Here is a 21,739-nt window from a genome sequence, read left to right on the forward strand (position 1 = left end):
CTCCTGAAGGCTCAGTCGTGTGTTGTCTGGGAGGAAAGCCCGGGCCGGCCCGGCCGACAGGCCCTCAGCTAAAGCCCTGAGTGGACGCCAGACCACCCTAACACTCCTGCAGACTCCTTCCAAAGGCGGCAGGAAATTCAGCTTTGCTCAGCTTTCCTGTCCTGGTTCCCCGATAAAATGGCTGCTGTCTGGTCAGCAAACGACCCAAGAGCGAGTGTCGCACTGGCTCCACCGCAGGGCGCGTGTCCTCAACGTCTTCCAGGTGGCCATCACCTCTGATCCTACTGAGTGGGGGGAAAGGCCGCCACATGGGTCAAGCACGTAATCCCACTCACATTAAAGCCTTCCAGTATTTAGTGGAATATAAAAGAACATGATGACGGAGTTCGGATCAGCGTGTGGGAAATGGGGAGTGGCTAAACGGTGGGGTTCAAAGTTCAATAATGCAAGACGGGTAAGTTCTAGAGAGCTGCCTTACGACACAGGGCTTAGAGTTAATACTGTCCTGTGCTCCTGAAAATCTGCACTCTTAAAATTAATTTAAAAAGTCAGTTGCCGTAGATTGTCACGACCCTATTTCCAACCCAAGAGTTCTCAGCGTCTGTCTGTCCCAATGGCTCCCTGCGCCGCGGTGCCTGGGAGAGAAGGACAGGTGGATGATTGGCTCCACTTGCTCAGGCAAAAAGGCAGAGGAGGAGATAGAGGGCCAGCTGGAGACGGCAGCCTGACTCCATCTGAAAAAGTAATCTCATGGGTCTAGCCCCTCCCTTGAGAATCACCCCTCTAAAGTTTAGAGGAAGGGTGTGTGTGTGGAGGGGGGTGTTAAAAGGAATGAATGGCAGAAGAGTCACCAAAAAAACCCCAAAGGGGTTTCTTGGTAAGCAGAATAGATTCTTTGTTTTCTTTCACTAACTTATTTTTTTTTTTTTAAAGATTTTATTTATCAGAGAGAGAGTACAAGCAGGGACAGGGGCTGAGGGAGAGGGAAAAGCAGGCTTCTCACTGATCAAGGAGCCGGGACAGACATGGGACTTGATCCCAGGACCCTGGGATCATGACCTGAGCTGAAGGCAGATGCCTGACCAACTAAGCCACCCGGGTGCCCCTCATTTCACTTTTGCCCCTGAAGTCATCATTTGGCAGAGTATGGCACTGCCACAGGCCTGCCCCACCCTCCTTACTACAATTCATTTTAGCCCCAAACTCAAGAGAGGCCACCAGAAAGTCCAAAAAACTCGGTTTACAACCAAACTAATATATTAATCCTAAAGAGCACTTTTAATTTATTTGTTTCATCACTGAACCTGGGTCTGAGGTGCTGAAAGATTTTCTGGAAAATGAACAGGGATGTCAGAGGTATAAATCCACGAATAAAGAATGATAAACTAAAAAGAGCCAATTTGATAAATCAAACTTTTCTCAAAGGAGGCCGCAGACGCTGATTGCTGAGAACTCAGCTGCAAATTATCAAGCTGCTTTTTTTTTTTTTTTTGCCCATTTTCTTTCACAAACCAGAAAAAAATAACCAAGTATGGTTTGTGCAGAAAAATAACCTAGACAAAATATTTGGTCTTTCTACTTAGTTCTCTTAGGTGGAGAACATGCTCTCTATTCAACCTTATGCAGTTTAAGTAGGATGTTTCTTCGTGTTTGGTTAGACTCTTCCCAATAGAGCCTTCTGTTTTACAGACACTCAGAACACAGCATTGTAGAAAAAAGATCAAGATTTCAATGAACCTTGCTTATATCCTATTCTATCTTGTTGACTCATTTATTCACTCAATAAAACTTACTGAACATCTACTCCATGCCAGAAAAGACATAAAGGTGGCTTGGCCTAAGGTGATGGCAGTAGATTTACAGAAAAACAGGTGGGTTACTGAGATACTTACAAGGTAGAATTTGGCAGGATTTGATAATGGATCGAATGCGGAGATGAAGGGCTGGGAGAAGTCAAGGATGATTCTGTTCCTAGATTTTCATCTAAGGCAACTAGTGGATGGCTGGGGGGACAGCGGAGGTGAAGGAGGGTGATCTTTCCAAACTCCTCCTATTCAAGAAAGTGTAAGGTAGGTTCCAGGGGGCATGGACTCCTAGAAATTAGGAAACAGTTTTGTATGAATGTGTGCTTTCTCAGGAGAACTGCCCTTACTATTTGACATTTAAAATAACGTTAATGACCCCATAAAAGGTCAGGGATTACCGGTCCACTGCATATAGAACCTGGAAATTCTCAGAATCATATTCATGTCAGACAGACGATTCTACCAAGTTGTTCAAACAAATGGTCTTTAATAAGGCTAAGGTTCAAAAGTATTCCATGCTTATGACCCAGTACAAGGACAAGGTAGTATCAGTGAGCTCCGATTTCTTTCAACTTAGCCAAACAACAAAAATTCCACAGAACTCTAGATTTGATACAAGTTGACTCCCCAGTGTTGAATGACTCTGTAAATCCAAAAAGATCCTAAGCAAAGCCAATACAGAAGGCAGGTTTACGGATACTTAACTACACTGATGTTTGCTACACCTGATTTGGTTTTTGTTGAAAAACTCGCCATTTTTCTCTTAAGGTTTTGCAACAACTTTGCTGAGCCTCATGAATCTGGATAAAGTCAATTCCAAGCAAAAACGACATAAAGACCAAAAAGTGTTGGTGGAGTTCTGTTTCTGCATCTAGAAAGTTTAACAAAAATAAATCAACATCAATTGTAGAAAAGGTGTTGAAAGATCACATTCTAGCTGATCCTAAACAGATGCTCCACTGCCTAAAACGTGAAGTGCGGAAAGGATGCTATCACTTAATTATAGCCAAATGTTCCACCCCCCTACTCCCAATTTAACTTTCTTACTCCAGATCAGTACAGAAATGTTCTTATTTTTAAAATTCAGAAAAGAAGGGGTAAACTTTTGATTCTGGCCCATATCATGTATGTTTAAGTTTCATCCTTCCAAACAAAAGGGAAGACACATATCATGGGCAAGAAATAGGGAACATCCTGTGAGGATACTCTTTGCCTCATAGTAGATATCCTGGTATACACACAGTCTCACTTAACTGATGGGTATTTTCCTATATATGGTATCAGAAGAGATTTTTCACATGAGTGACAACTGCAGTAACAGAATACTTTAGTCAGGGAGTCATTTGTTGCAGTAAGAAATGAACTGAGCTGACTTTGCTGTCTACTTACTGTCTTGTGGAATGACAGATTAAGGGTAAGTTTGACCAAACCAACTAAAGGGAGTTTGAGAATCGCCTAGAAATAGGTTCAGCTCCCGGCAGAAGAGCTACTACAGCAAATGAAGGCTCTGAATGGGGACTCAGACAATCAAGTGAGCTGTTGAGAAAACACTGAAATACAGCGGCAAGTGGAGAGCAGGCTTGCTAGTCTGTGTGGGGAAAGTCTCAGAAGAGAATTTAAGACACTGGAACATGGCTGAGAAGGGTTTGACAAGTTGCTATTACAAGATAAATAAAACAAGTCTAAAATGTGGCGGTCAGCTACTTAAGACATGGCTCTGGTGTGAACTCCAACTTCATGGAATAAAGTATTTACCTACAACAGAGCAAACGTTTACAAAGGTCAAGAATAAAAAGGTCATGGCAAAAATGAAGACAAATATTTTAGCCAAGAAGAGTGTCAAACCTCTGTCTACACAACTTAGTCAACTAAGTTCTTTGGGTCACATACTTAAGCGAAGTGTTCCTTCCAGCAGAATCATCACAATAAAAACTAGTTACAAAAAAACACCTTGGGGGCGCCTGGGTGGCTCAGTGGGTTAAAGCCTCTGCCTTCAGCTCAGGTCATGATCCCAGGATCCTGGGATCGAGCCCTGCTTCGGGCTCTCTGCTCAGCGGGGAGCCTGCTTCCTCCTCTCTCTGCCTGCCTCTCTGCCTACTTGTGATCTCTCCCTGTCAAATAAATAAATAAAATCTTTAAAAACAAACAAACAAACAAAACCTTGACATTTTTTGACAAATTCCAGCTTCACTATATAAATAAAATAAAACACTGTTACAAACTCTAAACATTAGGCCCATCATAATTCTTTGATCCCAATAACTTCCCATTAGTCCCATAACAAAAGTTTAGAGAGCAGAGAAAGAGTCCTAAGCTTGGTTTCCTCATCAAATTATTTATCTAAATTGCACAAAGATGTAACAATCAAGTAAACATTATTTCTTATAAACATTTTTCTATAAATTAAAAACTTTTTAAATTTTAACCAAAATATAAAACAAAGTTTATACTCAACAGAAAGCTAAAAGCATTTCCTGAAAACTATGCTTATAACCAAGAAATTTTAGTTCTGAATAAATTCTCCACTCAGGTTTGAAGTGGGTCCAACACTCAATTTCATGTGAAAAGTGGCACACAAATCAATTGTGATTCTAAATGTTAGAGAAGACCTTAACTGAGAAGTTAAAATAATTTGTCTATCTGGTTAAAAAGAGCAGAATTTAAAGTATTCTGGATCCAATAAGCTAATTACACCAAGAACTTCCTAGGTTGACTGGTGAATGACTAAAAGAGACAAATAACATCTAATTGTTAGGAATAGGGCTATGTTTGAAGAATATAAGCAGATTGAGTTGTTATGCATGTTTGCTGGCATCTTGGAAAATGTCAAGATCAGAATGGGCTCCAGGAAATCAAAATTTTTAAATGTCTTAGTGATGGCTCCCGCAAAATTATGAATAATGCTGTCCACAACACTGTACATATAAATAAGATGAATTTAATTCTGAAAAGAGATAAAAAATTGGTTAGAAAAGTCTTGCTACACCTGTATAAATGTCAGTAGGAAGCTTCAGAAAGACTGCTCTATAAGATGTTGGTTTCTCATCCCTTACCATGCCCCGTACATCATTTCAGATTCTTTAACCACGGAATTGGCCCACTATTATTTAAGCTAGCCACATTTAAGAATACAAGATCCTATAAATCAATCTCTTTCCCTCCAACACCAGGGGTTTGCCCAGCTATCAGAACACCATTCTTTTGGACTTATCTGCCGAACTATGTCTTCTGGCACCAAATCATTTAAACTACTCAAGACAGAATTGCAGTATTTTCCTGTGGAAAGGGTGCGGAGTTAGTTAGGAGTCAGCAGAGAAGGGAATTTAAGGCATGTGACCATAGATGGGTCAAGTCTTTCTAGTCTTCAAATTTCTTCATCTAAGGTCCCCTTTAGATTAACATTGTAATTCTAAGTCTTCAGGTTGGATGGAGCCTGTCTATAGGCAGAAGCTTCTAGTTATCCCCACACCTTGAAATGGGCAACTGGCATCTCAGATGTGTGAGAGGCAGATGGTGGGTACAGGCATAGCTGACTGCAGCTGGAAGGGCCCCTCTTTTGATACCCCATGGTGTGTTCTTAGATGGGAGATGGGTATTGGCTGAGCCACTAGATTTAAAGCCCCAGTGGCTGTTAGTAAAGCTACTCCTTCTTCCATCCCTAAAGAGTTTATAACTAGGATTTTCTTTTACATTCTCATTTCCATCCCTCTCAAGCACTTGAAGCTCGCACTTGACAATCAACACTTCTTAGGGAACTCCATTACTTCTAATGGATCCTTAACAAAAGTATGGTGAGCAGGACTATTCTAATATATGTCAACCCATCTTTAGACAATAAGATATAATTAACTTAACCCTAAACCACAGAACATCTACCTATCTTTTTAACATTTCTTATTGCTATTCCTGCCCATATACATGAATCTATTTACTCAGAATCAAATGATCTAGTACTTTTTTTTTTTTTAAATGATGCTTTGGGCTATTTCAGTTAACTGCCAAGCAAAACCCACCTTATGGGAGAAGGCAGGTAAATAATTTGGCAGATTGGCAATCTTAGTCAAAACCAAGTAGTCAAAATATGTCCAAACCTCTCAGAGGTTCATTCTACACTCTGCTCACTCAGGATGTTAACTATTAATTTCTAAATAAGCTTCTTTCAAAGTGTATTGACACTCATTAGTTTGAAAGATGCCTCTGTCTAAAATGATTCTCTATCTGGCCATTTGCAAATGGATGGGATTACAAAGAGCCTTAGCACACTGATTCCATAACCCCATCTAACTGGCAATGTGTAAAATTACTTGCTGTCAGGTCACCCAGCACTGGCAGAGTTCGTCCTGGTAGCTCATGCTATTACAGAGTTATACGATGACCTACTAAATATGTAAATACTACCAGATTCACTTTGTCCCAAATGCAATGACTGCCCATCTGGAGAAGTGAAGCATATTATTCAAACTTGGTTTCTTCTTTAAAGGAAGGATTGTAAGTAGCATAATTCCAAAATAAATTTTCTTTAGAAACAAATTGTGGATAATTACCTAAACCTACATGAAAAACAGAACTTTTCCAGTTCATATCATAATTAGAGTATCATAAGTGATATTTAACTGTCATATGATATTTAACTCTCCATATAACTCCGTATAACCCTCTGTGTAACTTTCTCTCTTCTCCAATCAAGATGTCTGATACAAACTCACAAAAACCCAAATGGGAACCTGTTCTTTCTGTTGGATCAATTATCAGTGATATTTCCAGATTACTTTATTTTTGCTCAATTAGAATATTGTTCTTACAGATACATTGGAATTTAAGGTGAATCTGGATTTTTAAATTATGTTGCCATTAAACATGTTTTCTCTAAAGTTTTTAAACCAAAACCATCAGTATTCAGAGACTTAGGTTTAACTTTGTTTCATGATTTCTTAATTCTAAGAAAGAAGTTTCAGTCAGTAATAGTCTAAATTCAAATGTACTTCATATTTATTTCATCTCATTCCCTTCCTCAGCGGACATTTTAAGTAGTTGAGTGATTAAGTAGTTGAGAAGAGGAGAAATTCCTTATTGTAGAAAGAGAGAAAGAAGTAGGGCCAGCTCTGCCATGTAATGCTGAAACAGGAGATGGTAGAGGAGGGGCCCAGAAGGTGATAATCGACTTATATTCAGCACACCAGTAATTTGCAGCTCTTTCTAGGGTTTTACTTCAAGAAATGCTTCTGTATTGGATTTTTTAAAACTTGGGGATAGGTCTGGTACTTTACCACAAATAATTTAAATTAATACCATTCATATTCTTTAATTTCACCTTTCGGTCTCCTATTTATACTTGATGGTTCATACTCACACAGTCTGACTTCAGAGAACACCATGTCCCACAGATGCTTCAATGCTGAAGCTCCTGGAACTGTGAGGCCGAGAGAGATGGCACGGCCAAGTTTGAGCAACCAGTCTCTGGAATTTTGTTAGAGGTCTTCAGGAAACTGCCTGCACTGAAAGAGAACTTAAATCTTTTAAATGTGGAAGTGTTTACATGACCACAACTTCAGAATGTGTATTTTCTCACTGATCCTAGCGTTTCAAATAAATAATAATGGTAGAACTGGAGCCCTGCATTATCTCTATGATAAAGAAAACTTCAAATGAGAAAGAAAAAGCAGCCTTACAATTCAGACATCCTTTTTCTGGACATAAGAATCTGAGATAATTTTTGTCTTACTAAATATGGATCACAAAACATTAGTTTTTCAGCTTTCGTTTATCAGTCATGATATGTACAAGAAAAACATAGAAACACACATACACAAAAGCAACAAAAATAAAAATGCCTTTAAACCACTATGTCAAGGTGAACAAAACTATGTGGAATAAGAAACATCATCAATAAAAATTAAAACTAACATTGAATATCAATACTTACACAACAAAGTAGACTGATAGCAAAACAAAGCTAACATACGGGCACAAAGAAAGACAAAGGCATCAACCATCAAAACAGTGTTTTGTCTCAATACCTCCTCCTCCATGTTTTGGCCGTGGGAAATCACAAGCCCTAACGCACCTGGCTTATTATTTTCTCCCCTACTCACTCCCTCATGCTTCCATTCTTTTCACACTGGGGTACCAGTGTAAGAGGCTCCTGGAGGTGGCCAACCGTGCCGCAGCTCCCAAGGCAGCAGTGGCTGTGCTCCGAGGAATGTAGAGCTTCTGGGAAATCTGGTGCTCAGGAGACAAGATCAAAGAGAGCTGGTTCATGGCTTCATGACTCTTGTCTTTGAACACTGTAATAGCACGGCTACTAGAGAAATCGTTCTTTAAGCTCTCTGAAGAGTTCTCCACTGAAAAAGAAAGAACACACAAGTTTTTTCAAGGGGTTCTCACACTCATTGCCTTCTCTTTCCCATTCTAGATGTTTCCTAATGTGTGTGACAATCATTTTCTATAGAGGCTGACATCCACTGTTACAATTAGAGAGGATAAGACTCAGAAACCAGTCAATAAATAGAAAGAAATGAAAAAGGGGAACTGAGTGGAAATAAATCCTTGTCAGAATGGGGGTGGGGGGAGGGAAAAATGTACTTATGAACAGGGAAGGGAAAATTTCTTTCTAGGATGTCATAAAAATAAAATGGATAGAATTCTAATTCCAGAGATGAGTCCTTAAGCTCCCCTATTTACAGCAGTAAGCACAATGGTGTCCCAGAGGTGTTTCCTATTGCCAAAGTGGTTTCAGTTTGAGTCTATATCAGTGTAAAAACAAAACTGACCAAGATGTTTGTAAGAAGTTCCAAAAACCAGTTATCAGACATAAAATAAATTCCTTAGAATTAGTGCCAAAAATTCCAAATAGCCAAGGAAGGGAATACATATACTCTAGACCACGGTGACCAAAGTGACTGGTCTGTGAACTCTTTATTACCTGCCTACAATGAGAGGAGCTTTTGCAAGCATCTAAGAAAACACACTGCTTTTTTCAAGAAAATTCTGCTTTAGTTTAAAAAAAAGCCCAGGTGAGATAAATAATGTGCTAATGTGTTGCCCATCTAAGCAAAGATTTCACAGACTGGTACCAATATGATTACATTTGAGTAATCATGATTTGATTATAAATCTAGAGAAAACACCAACATAATCCAGTACATTATTCATCTTTACATTTTTAGCAACTAATATAGCAGCAGGTGGCATATGTTCTATGCATTTGTGATGAATTATATTCAAGGAGAATTTGACAGGTATTCCAAAAGGTAAAACTCTGATCAAAAGTTATAATTAATGCCCACTAGAGAGGAAAAGAGCTGGTGAGTTCTAATAAAATAAGTGGTTTTACACAGTTTTGGTGAGCTCAGGTTTTAAAAGGTACAAATATATGAAAACAGGGACACATGATCAAAGAATTTAAAAGAGTAGCAAAACTTCTGCTTCCAGTTATAACATTAAGTCAATGGTGATTGAAAAAAATCTCTCCTGCTTTAAATAACTGGAGAGTTGGACAAAATGTATGAAGCGGTAGCAGATTCATATACTGAACAATAAGCATGCAAGATAGTGATCCCTAAGAGAAAGGAAACAAAGTGAGCTCTACAAGGGCCTTCGCTCCTGCTGAAATAGTTTCTAGGCTTCAGTACAAGAACGGAGAATCAAAACTGAGCCTGGAGATCTTACTGGGTTGAAAAGACTGAGCTTGGAATTCAAGAAGGCCAAGGTTGGGGCACCTGGGTGGCTCAGTGCGTTAAAGCCTCTGTCTTCGGTTCAGTGGTTAAAGCATCTGCCTTCAGCTGAGGTTATGATCTCAGGGTCCTGGGATCGAGCCCCACTTTGGGCTCTCTGCTCAGTGGGGAGCCTTCTTCCCTTCCTCTCTCTCTGCCTACTTGTGATCTCTGTCTGTCAAGTGAATAAATAAAATATTAAAAAAAAAAAAAAGGCCAAGGTTCTGGAATTTGTGGGAGGAAGGTACCAGAGAAGAGGCAGCTAGAAATCTACATAGATAAGAACACACGTAGTAACCTCTGAGATCAGCCACAGCAACTTCTTTCTAGATATGTCTCCTCAGGCAAGGGAAACAAAAGCAAAAATAAACTATTGGACTTCAAAATAAAAAGCTCCTGCACATGGGCGCCTGGGTGGCTCAGTGGGTTAAGCCGCTGCCTTCAGCTCAGGTCATGATCTCAGGGTCCTGGGATCGAGTCCCACATCGGGCTCTCTGCTCAGCAGGGAGCCTGCTTCCCTCTCTCTCTGCCAGCCTCTCTGCTTACCTGTGATCTCTCTCTGTCAAATAAATAAATAAAATATTAAAAAAAAAAAAAAAGCTCCTGCACAGCAAAGGTATAAGCAACAAAACTAAAAGGCAACCTATGGAATGGGAGATGATATTTGCAAATGACATCTCTGATAAAGGATTAGTATCCAAAATATATAAAGAACTTATACAACTCAGCATCCAAAAAACAGATAATCTAAATGGGAAGGGGTGTTTGGGTAACTCAATCTTTAAGCATCTACCTTCTGCTCAGGTCCTGGGATCGAGCCCCGCATCAGGATCCCTGCTTAGTGGGAAGCCTGCTTCTCCCTTTCCCACTCCCCCTGCTTGTGTTCCCTCTCTCACTGTCTGTCAAATAAATCTTTTTTTTAAAAATGGGCAGAAGACATGAATAGACATTTTCCAAAGAAGACATACAGATGACACATGAAAAGATGCTAATTATCACTGAACATCAAGGAAATGTAAATCAAAACTATAATGCTAAAAAAAAAAAAAACTATAATGCTTGGGGCGCCTGGGTGGCTCAGGGGGTTAAAGCCTCTGCCTTCGGCTCAGGTCACGATCCCAGGTCTTGGAATCGAGTCCCACATCAGGCTCCCAGCTCATGGGAAGCTTGCTTCCCTTCCTCTCTCTGCCTGCCTCTCTGTCTACTTGTGATCTCTGTCAAATAAACAAAATCTTAAAAAAAAATTACAATGCAATATCATCTTGCACCTGTCAAAATGACAAAAATCAATAATACACAAACAACAGGTGTTGTTAAGAATGTGGAGAAAGGGGAACCCTCTTGCACTATTGGTGGGAATGCAAACTGAGGCAGCCACTCCAGAAAACCATACGGCAGTTCTTCAAAAGTTAAAAATAGAACTACTCTATGATCCAACAATTATAGTACTAAATATTTACCCAAAGAATACAAAAATACAAACTCAAAAGGATACATGCACCCTGATGTTTATAACAGCATTATCAACAATAGCCAAATTATGGAAACAGCCCAAGTGTCCATAGACTGATGAAAAGATAAAAAAGAGGTGGAACATATATACAATGGACTACTACTTAGCCATAAAAAAGAATGAAAGCTTGCCATTTGTGATGACACAGATGGAGCTTGAGAGTATTATGCAAAGTAAAATAAGTCTGCAGGAGAAAGACATACAGCATACGATTTCACTCCTATATGAAGTTTGAGAATTAAAACAAATGAGCATGGGAGAGAAAAGAGAGATGCAAACCAAGAAATAGACTCTTAACTATAGAGAACAAACTGATGGTAACTAGAGGGGAGATGGGTGGGGGGATGGTGAAAATATGTGATGGGGATTAAGGAATATACTTGTGATGAGCAATGGGTGAGGTATGGAAGTGCTGAATCACTGAATTGTACACCTGAAACTAGTATTATACTGTATATTAACTATACTGGAATTTAATAAAAACTTGGAAAAAAAAAAAAAACTGGTTACCAAAAGTGGGAGGAGGGGCTGAAGGGGGTGGGGCTTAAGGAAGTGGGGGGTAGGGATTAAGGAAGCACTTGTCGGGGCGCCTGGGTGGCTCAGTGGGTTGGGCCGCTGCCTTCGGCTCAGGTCATGATCTCAGGGTCCTGGGATCGAATCCCGCATCGGGCTCTCTGCTCAGCAGGGAGCCTGCTTCCTCCTCTCTCTCTCTCTGCCTGCCTCTCTGCCTGCTTGTAATCTCTCTCTGTCAAATAAATAAATAAATCTTTAAAAAAAAAAAAAAGGAAGCACTTGTGGTGATGAGGACTGGGTGATGTACAGAATTGTTGAACCACTATACTGTACACCTGAAACTAATATTACAGTGCATGAAAAAAATCCCAGTAAACATTTTAGGTTTTGTGCAAATTTATGTTGATTCTACAATTCATATGGAAAATGACCTAAAACAGCCAAAACAATCTGAAAAAGAACAAAATTGTATAATTTCAAGATATATAAATCCCCACTAATCAAGGCAGTGGTATAAAGCCCCATAAACCACTAAAACATAATAGGAAGTCCAGAAATAGACCCTCACATATACAGCCTACTGACTTCTGACAAAGATATCTAGGTAGGTTTTTTTTTTTTTAAGATTTTTATATCTAGGCAGTTTAAAAAAGGTTAATCTTTTCAACAAATTGTGCTAGAACAACTGAATATTAAATGTAATCAAAATAAACATTGATCCTTACATCACACCATTATATTAACGTAAACCGTAACTCAAAAATCAACAAATTGGATCAAAGACCTAATTTTAAGAACTAAAACTACAGGACTTTTCACAAGAAAATGAACAAATCAGTTACTTGGGTTAAGAAAGATTTCTAGGGGTGCCTGGGTGGCTCAGTGGGTTAAAGCCTCTGCTTTCGGCTCAGGTCATGATCCCAGGCTCCTGGGATCGAGCCCCACATCGGGCTCTCTGCTCAGCAGGGAGCCTGCTTCCCCCTCTCCCTCTGCCTGCCTCTCTGCCTACTTGTGATCTCTCTCTGTCAAATAAATAAATAAAATCTTTAAAAAAAAAAAAAAGAAAGAAAGATTTCTAAACAGGACACAAAAATACAAACTTCATATTAAGAAAAAAAATCCATCAGACGTCACCAAAATGACAACTTTTGCTCTTTCAAATATGCTGTTAAGGAAGTCACATGCTTGAGAATATTTGTGATATATGTATCACAAATACATATATACATTTGGCAGTTCTTAAAATGTTAATCATGCAGTGATCACATGACTCAACAATTTTACTCCTTGGTATGTACTGAATACGTCTACACAAAGAGCTGTGTGTGAATGTTCACAGCAGTTTTATTCATAATGGCCCAAATCTGTTCATCTGATGAACAGATGTCCATACAACTGGGTACCACTCAGCAAAAAATAAGAACAAACTTTTGAAACTAGCAACAACAAAAATCCATCTCTAAAACGTCATGCTCAGGGAAAAAGGTCATACTTAAAAACTGTAATGCAGGACTCTCTTCTTATGAAATTCTAGAAAAGAAAAAAGGAACATGCTGGGAACCAGGAAGCAAGGGAAGAGAATGACCGCAGAGGGACCAAAGAACTGGTGGAGTTGTTCTATGTCACGACTGTGGTGGTTATAAGACTGTACACAAGTGTCAAAACTCACAGAATACTTAAAAACTGGCAAGTTCTATTGTTTGTAAAACAGACTCCCCCCAACCAAACTGCATTTTAAAAAAAGAGAGAGAGAGAGAGGAGTAGCAAAACAGAAGGGAACAACGGAACCCAGTAAGGACGTGAGACAAATGCTAAAGTCAGCAATTTTTCAAGTTATGTTCCGAAGAAGATAAATGAAGGTTTTCAGCAGGATGACACACCACTGTATTTGTCAATTACGTGTAAAGCTACCTGAAGCAGAATTTTTTTCTGCAGAATCAAGCGCCATGGGAGTTGCACTGAGGGTTGCCACGGAGAGCTGGACTGGCGTTGCCTGAGTCTGAACGCTGCTGGGCTCGGGCTGGCTCCCTTTTACTGACTGCTGTGACTGGATCAGAGAGATGTAGAACTCCTCCAATTTGGGCAATGTGGAAGAATTTGAAGAATTCTCTATGTTTGGCTGCTGCAGTATGAGAAAAGTTGGGCAAAAGCATGAAAAGCAGTTGTTAGTATAATAGAAGAATTAACCCTGTTTCAGTTCCTTAGTTGTATAGACAAGACATACTTTTTTCACATAGAATACCATTACTCACTTTCAAGAACCTAGTTCCTTTCTTAAAAAAAAAAAAAAAAAACAAAAAAAAAAACAAGTCCTTTTCTAACTTAATGACTATCAACTCAATTCGAGAAGCATTTACTGGACCTACGTTACGAGCAAACACGGTGCTGAAAGCTGCCGCACAGAGCTGCAGCAGGGTGGCGGGAAACGTGAGCAAAGGTGGCACACTGCTAGGTTCCCTGCACATGCTTCCTCATTTCAACCTCGGGACAACCGACCGCTCTAACTCCGGGGTTCTGTTGTCCTCGCTAGGGGCCCTTTCACTTAGCAGAACACTTTTCACAAGAGGCGAAGTTATCCAGTGTCAACCAGCAGGTGACAAAGCAGAGATGGTAACTCAGCCCAGTCCATGTTCTCACCATCTCCCAGTAAGACAGGATACCTGTCCCTAAGTTCACAGCCCTCAGAAGGGAAAACAGTGCGGGTCCTGCAGCCAGCCATGAACGGAGGCGTTCCCGCATTCCGCAGTGTGAACACACTAGAACATAAAGTAGTTAAAGGAAGGCTCCTTAAAGAGGTAAAGGATCTGTACTCGAGGAACTACAGAACACTCATGAAAGAAACTGAAGAAGACACAAATATAGGGGCGCCTGGGTGGCTCAGTGGGTTAAGCCGCTGCCTTCAGCTCAGGTCATGATCTCAGGGTCCTGGGATCGAGTCCCACATCGGGCTCTCTGCTCAGCAGGGAGCCTGCTTCCTCCTCTCTCTCTCTGCCTACTTGTGATCTCTCTCTGTCAAATAAATAAATAAATTCTAAAAAAAAAGAAGAAGAAGACACAAATAGATGGAAGACCATTCCATGCTCTTGGAGCGGAAGAATAAACATTGTTAAAATGTCTATACTGCTGGGACGCCTGGGTGGCTCAGTTGGTTAGGCAGCTGCCTTCGGCTCAGGTCATGATCTCAGCGTCCTGGGATCGAGTCCCACATCGGGCTCCTTGCTCGGCAGGGAGCCTGCTTCTCCCTCTGCCTCTGCCTGCCTCTCTGTCTGCCTGTGCTCGCTCTCTCTCCCTCTCTCTCTGAAAAAAAAAAAAAAAAAAGGTCTATACTGCCTAGAGCAATCTATACTTTTAATGCCATTCCGATCAAAATTCCACCGGCATTCTTCAAAGAGCTGGAGCAAATAATCCTAAAATTTGTATGGAATCAGAAGAGACCCTGAATCACTAAGGAAATGTTGAAAAACAAAAATAAAGCTGGTGGCATCACGTTACCTGATTTCAAGCTTTATTACAAAGCTGTGATCACCAAGACAGCATGGTACTGGCATAAAAACAGACGCATAGACCAGTGGAACAGAGTAGAGAGCCCAGATATGGACCCTCAACTCTATGGTCAATTAATCTTCGACAAAACAGGAAAAAATATACAGTGGAAAAAAGACAGTCTCTTCAATAAATGGTGCTGGGAAAACTGGACAGCTATATGTAGAAGAATGAAACTCGACCATTCTCTTACACCGTACACAAAGATCAACTCAAAATGGATAAAAGACCTCAACGTGAGACAGGAATCCATCAGAATCCTAGAGGAGAACATAGGCAGTAATCTCTTCGATATCAGCCACAGCAACTTCTTTCAAGATACGTCTCCAAAGGCAAAGGAAACAAAAGCGAAAATAAACTTCTGGGACTTCATCAAAATCAAAAGCTTCTGCACAGCAAAGGAAACAGTCAAAAAAACAAAGAGGCAACCCATGGAATGGGAGAAGATATTTGCAAATGACAGTACAGATAAAAGGTTGATATCCAGGATTTATAGTGAACTCCTCAAACTCAACACACACGAAACAGGCAAACATATCAAAAAATGGGCAGAAGATATGAACAGACACTTCTCCAATCAAGACATACAAATGGCTATCAGACACATGAAAAAATGCTCATCATCATTAGCCCTCAGGGAGATTCAAATTAAAACCACATTGAGATATCACCTTACACCAGTTAGAATGGCCAAAATTAACAAAACAGGAAACAACATGTGTTGGAGAGGATGTGGAGAAAGGGGAACCCTCTTCCACTGTTGGTGGGAATGCAAGTTGGTGCAGCCTCTTTGGAGAACTGTGTGGAGATTCCTCAAGAAATTAAAAATAGAGCTTCCCTATGACCCTGCAATTGCACTCCTGGGTATTTACCCCAAAGATACAGATGTCGTGAAACGAAGGGCCATCTGTACCCCAATGTTTATAGCAGCAATGGCCATGGTCGCCAAACTATGGAAAGAACCAAGCTGCCCTTCAACAGACGAATGGATAAGGAAGATGTGGTCCATATACACTATGGAGTATTATGCCTCCATCAGAAAGGATGAATACCCAACTTTTGTAGCAACATGGACGGGACTGGAAGAGATTATGCTGAGTGAAATAAGTCAAGCAGAGAGAGTCAATTATCATATGGTTTCACTTATTTGTGGAGCATAACAAATAGCATGGAGAACAAGGGGTGTTAGAGAGGAGAAGGGAGTTGGGGTAAATTGGATGGGGAGGTGAACCACGAGAGACTATGAAAAACAATCTGAGGGGTTTGAAGTGGCAGGGGGGTGGGAGGTTGGGGTACCAGGTGGTGGGTATTATAGAGGGCACGGATTGCATGGAGCACTGGGTGTGGTGAAAAAATAATGAATACTGTTTTTCTAAAAATAAATAAATTGAAAAAATTTAAAAAATTAAAAAAAAAACATTTAAAAAAAATAAAATAAAGGAAGGCTCCTTAAAAGAGACAAAATGGAGTAATAAGAACCAGGATTTTAGAGAAAAAGATGAACATCCCATATGGAGACGAAACTGGACTTAACTGAATGGAATATCAAATTTTAACCATGAGATCCGATATCCTATCATATAGTCATTGCTAAAGCAGATACGATCTACGGTAACTTAGCATTTATCTTCTGTGATGGTAACTGGCATTAATATGACTAAAGCCAGCCCTACCCCACCTATAAGGATGAGAGTCTGGGATTTGCCCTGAGTGAACTGAACCAGTAATTACACAAACAGAAAAGGTAGCTTTGTCTGTTCTTCAGGATCCTATATAGTAGACATTTTGTATCAGTTGCCATTTCTTTTTTGTTCCACAACAACAACAAAAACCCCTGCTCATTTTCAAATATGGCTGGCATGAATGTGGTTATACAATTATGCAATATATAAAGGGATATGTGTGTAGCCTTTTTTGACAGCAAGAGTGAAATTCACATTCCAGATAGATATATTGGCCACACAATATGCTACTTCAGGAAATTAAAGATCCAGATTCAAATTGTTACTTGGCTTATACAATTCATGTGTGCTTTAGTTACCCTGTAAATTTATTCTCAGAATGAGGCTAAGCATTAGTGAGTTTTTTTGTTTTTAATTTTATTTATTTGACAGAGAGATCACAAGTAGGCAGATAGGCAGGCAGAGGGAGGGGAAAGCAGGCTCTCCGCTAAGCAGAGAGCCCGATCCAGGGCTCGATCCCAGGACCCTGAGATCATGACCTGAGCCAAAGGCAGAGGCTTAACCCACTGAGCCACCCAGATGCCCCATTGGTGAGTTCTTTAAATAAAACTCCAAAGGTATGTAGATGAATATTAATACAATAAACTTTCAGAGCTGGAAAGATCACTACCTAAATTGGTCTTTGCAGATGGACAAACAGGCTCCAAAAATGTACCTTGTGCCCACCTAGTAAATTTTAGCCTGCGGTGAGGCTAAGCCATAGACTGCAGACCAACCAGACCAAGTGTTTTTTACACATCAGTAGTTTAACAAAAATTTAAATCAGAAACAAATATTTAAGGCTATATCCTTTTTTCCTTGTAAGTATGACTTTGAAGAAAGATGCATTTTTAAAATGCATTCTGATAGCGTATTCTGAAAACAAACAAACACAGGTGAATGCTTTCAAAATTTGTAAGACACTCTGAAAGCAAATGCCTGCAAGTCAACTTGAGCACTTATTTGACAATCAAGGTTCTTTCTCCAAAGAGTGTTTTCCAGCCTTGCTACCCAAAGTCGGGTTTGCCAACCAGCAGCACCACCTGGGGCTTGCTAGACATGCAGAACCTAGGTCCGCATCTCAAATTTGCTCAGTCAGATCCTGCAGCTTCACAAGATTCTTAAGGGATGTGTAGGCACATTGTACTTTGAGAAGCATTGTTCTACCAGCTTTAGTTCTCTGTAGTTATCAATGACTGCCTCCGTCATAGTTATCTGAAAATTCACCTCATGGAACTAGAGGTAAATGACAGATTTTCAAGAAACATGTTTAACATACATAATCAAAAGCACAGCCTCAAACCACAATAACATACAACTTCACACCCATTAGGTTGGCTATGATTTAAAAAAAAAATAGAATAACAAGTACTGGCAAAGATGTAGAAAAATTGGGACAATCTTATATGGCTGGTGGGAATGTCTATTTAGGAAAGTCTGGCAATTCCTCAAAACATTAAATAAAGAGTTACCATATGACCCAGCAATTCCACTCCTAGGTATATACCCTCATAAAATTTAAAACACATCTACATAAAAACATGTACATGAATGTCACAGCAGCATCATTCATAATAGCAAAAAACAAAACAACTCAAATGTCCATCAGCTGATGAATGGATAAACAAATTGTGGTCTATCCATACAATGGATTATTCAGCCATGAAAAGAAATAAATACTGATACACGATCAACCTTGAGATGATGATGTTAGGAAGCCAGACACAAAAGGTCACAGACTGTACTGATCCTAATTACATGAAATGTTGCAAATCAGTGGAGAGAGACAGTAGATGAGTGGTTATCTGGCAGACATGGGGTACGGTGTCAGCTAACAGATGCAGGGTTTCTTTGGGGGGATAAGGAAAACGTTTTACAACTGCTTGTGGGATGAATGTTCAATTAGCGAATGGACTAGTGAATATACTAAAGCCATTAAACTGTATAATTTAGATGGGTAACTATATGGAATATGAATTACACATTATAAAGCTGAGGAGTCAGGGGATGGAGTCTGAGCCCCACCAAGGGTTTTCAGCTGAGATCCCCAAAGGATCCCCCATCAGGAGTAACAGCCACACCTAAGGAGTAAGGACAAAAGTGAAATACAGCAGTCCTAACAAAGTCTAAAGCCAAACCTCAGTGTGTGTGTTATAGTGACTGGCTGCTACCTGCCAGCCACGGGACATCTCAATCAGCCTCGGAGGAAGGGAACTCACCCAGAACCTCTCTAATTTTTTTATCCATAATGTCCAATATTTAATTAAAAAAAATCATAAGGAATGCTTCCTACTTTCTCCACCCCCTGCCCCCAACAATGCCAAAAACAGGATGGGAGGGCAGGGGGGAGAAAACATACCCAAAGTTGATTCGGATATTGGCATTATCTAGAAAAAAACTTTAAAATAACTACAATTAGCATGATCAAGAATGTAGAGGAAGTGACATAAAAATTGATGAAAATATGGAGAATTAAAACAGAGAATCCAAATTAAAAAAAAAGAGAGAATCAAATTGGCATTATAGAACTGAAAGGAAAAAGGTTTGAAATAAGAATTCAATGTGTAGGTTTAGCAGCAGAATGGATCTGCAGATGAGAGGACTAGTATTCCAGAAGAATCAATAGAAAAATCTCCAAACTGAGAAAAAAGAAAAGAGAAGAAAAAAAAGAATGTAAACATGAGAAAAGAGCTCAAGAGGCATGTGGGACTCAGCCAAAGTGCTAACACACGGATAACTGGAAAGTCAGCAGGAGGGTGATAATGAGGGAAAAGCACTATTTTATAAAACTGATGAAGGGCATCAATCTTCTTATTCAATAAGCTCAGTGAAATACAAGTAGAGTAAACCCAATGGAAATTATATCTAGATATATCAGTATCAAAGAGCTTAAAGCAAAAGACAGAAAAATCTTAAAAGAAGCCAGAGAAAAAAGACATCACTATCAACAGAACAATGATACCTGACAGCTGACAATTCAACAGAAGCCAGAACATAATGGAAGGACATCTTCAAAGGCTGAGAAAAAAAAGTAACACCTGAAAATTCAATACTCAGGGAAAATATCCACCAAAAACAAAGATTAAATTTGGAAACCTGGGAAATTAAACAATATATTCCTGAACAGCCAATGGGTCAAAACAGAAATCAAAGAGAAGCTAGGAAATATCCTGAGACAAATGAAAACAGCATACCAAAATTAATGGTGATGAGGAAACAGAGGCTGGCTGAGGACAAAGCAAAGGCTGACACCCTACAACCTTCCCCCACCCCACTCCTGGGTGGGACATATTATGACATTCTTTAGGAATCTCCCACCCATCTTAATGTTAATATTTTGCTACAGGGCAAAACAACCTTGGCAATGGCAAGGCCTCTGGTATCAGGTATCTCGGTATTTTGTAGGTCCTCTTTAGCATATGAAAGTTCTTTGAAGGGGCGCCTGGGTGGCTCAGTGGGTTAAAGCCTCTGCCTTGGGCTTGGGTCATGATCCCAGGGTCTCGGAATCAAGCCCCACGTCGGGCTCTCTGCTCAGCGGGGAGCCTGCTTCCTCTTCTCTCTGACTACCTCTCTGCCTACTTGTAATCTCTATCTGTCAAATAAATAAATAAAATCTTTAAAAAAAAAAAAAAAGAAAGTTCTTTTTTTTTTCCCAATTTATTTATTTTCAGAAAAACAGTATTCATTATTTTTTCACCACATCCAGTGCTCCATGCAAGCTGTGCCCTCTATAATACCCACCACCTGGTACCCCAACCTCCCACCCCCCCGCCACTTCAAACCCCTCAGATTGTTTTTCAGAGTCCATAGTCTCTCATGGTAAGAAAGTTCTTTGAAGCCTCCCTTTTCCTTACTTCTCCCACCCCCAAGGTACATAACCTATCATCTCTCACAACCCTAGGGCAGCAGCTCTTCCTGCCCACAGGTCCTGTCCCGTGCTTTAATAAACCACCATTTTGCACCAAAGATGTCTCCAAGAATTCTTCCTTGGTCATCAGCTCTGGACCTCACCCCACTGAACCGAACTTATATTCTAGAACTTCATCAATGGGATACAGCAAAATGAGAACTAAGTAGAATTTTTTTTTAAGACTTTATTTCTTTGGGGGGGGGCGGGGAGCATAAAAGGGGGAAGGGGCAGAGGGAGCTGAGCAGGAAGCCCAGTGCAAGGCCCAGTCCCAGGACCCCAGGATCACAACCTGAGCCAAAGGTAGATGAAGAGGAATGTTTATAGCAGTAAATGTTGACATAAAAAAAAAAAAAGAATTAGAAGAAGAATCAGGGACACCTGGGTGGCTCAGTTGGTTAAGCAGCTGCCTTCGGCTCAGGTCATGATCCCAGCGTCCTGGGATCGAGTCCCACATCGGGCTCCTTGCTCGGCAGGGAGCCTGCTTCTGCCTCTGCCTCTGCCTGCCATTCTGTCTGCCTGTGCTCACTCTCTCTCCCTCTGATAAATAAATAAAATCTTTGGAAAAAAAAAAAGAAGAAGAAGAAGAATCACAAACAACTTTATACCTTAAGGAATGAAAAAAAGAACTAAGGCTAAAGTTAGCAGAAGTCGTGAAATAACAGAAATTAGAGTAAAAAATAAGTGAAATACACACCAAAAAAATCACTGAAAATAAGAGCTAGTTTTTTTTTTTTTTTAAAGATTTTTTTATTTTATTTATTTGAGAGTGAGAGAGAATGAGCGAGGAGAAGGTCAGAGAGCGAAGCAGACTCCCCCATGGAGCTGGGAGCCTGATGTGGGACTCGATCCCGGGACTCCAGGATCACGCCCTGAGCCGAAGGCAGTCGTCCAACCAACTGCGCCACCCAGGCGTCCCCCCGAGCTAGTTTTTTTTGAAGCTATAAAAAAATTTATAAATCCTTAGCTAGACTAGGAGAATACTCATATATCAACAAACAAAATTAGTTCATTAAATGAACTAC

The 21,739-nt window shown here is 40.1% G+C and overlaps 1 protein-coding gene across 2 annotated transcripts in view; it reads right to left on the bottom strand.

The window, feature by feature from the left end:
- Positions 1-7,428: 7,428 nt before the first annotated feature.
- TDRD5 (tudor domain containing 5) overlaps positions 7,429-21,739 on the bottom strand; it is a 91,939-nt gene continuing 77,628 nt past the window's right edge. For both annotated transcript variants that reach the window (XM_044267311.1, XM_044267310.1), the window contains exons 17-18: positions 13,455-13,665; positions 7,429-8,146 (exon numbers count right to left, since the gene is read on the bottom strand). In XM_044267311.1, coding sequence (XP_044123246.1) covers positions 7,902-8,146; positions 13,455-13,665 — 456 coding nt within the window. In that variant the 3' untranslated portion in view covers positions 7,429-7,901. The remainder of the gene's footprint in view (positions 8,147-13,454; positions 13,666-21,739) is intronic.

Source organism: Neovison vison, chromosome 10 (genome assembly GCF_020171115.1).
Source record: "Neovison vison isolate M4711 chromosome 10, ASM_NN_V1, whole genome shotgun sequence".
Lineage (NCBI taxonomy): Eukaryota > Metazoa > Chordata > Mammalia > Carnivora > Mustelidae > Neogale > Neogale vison.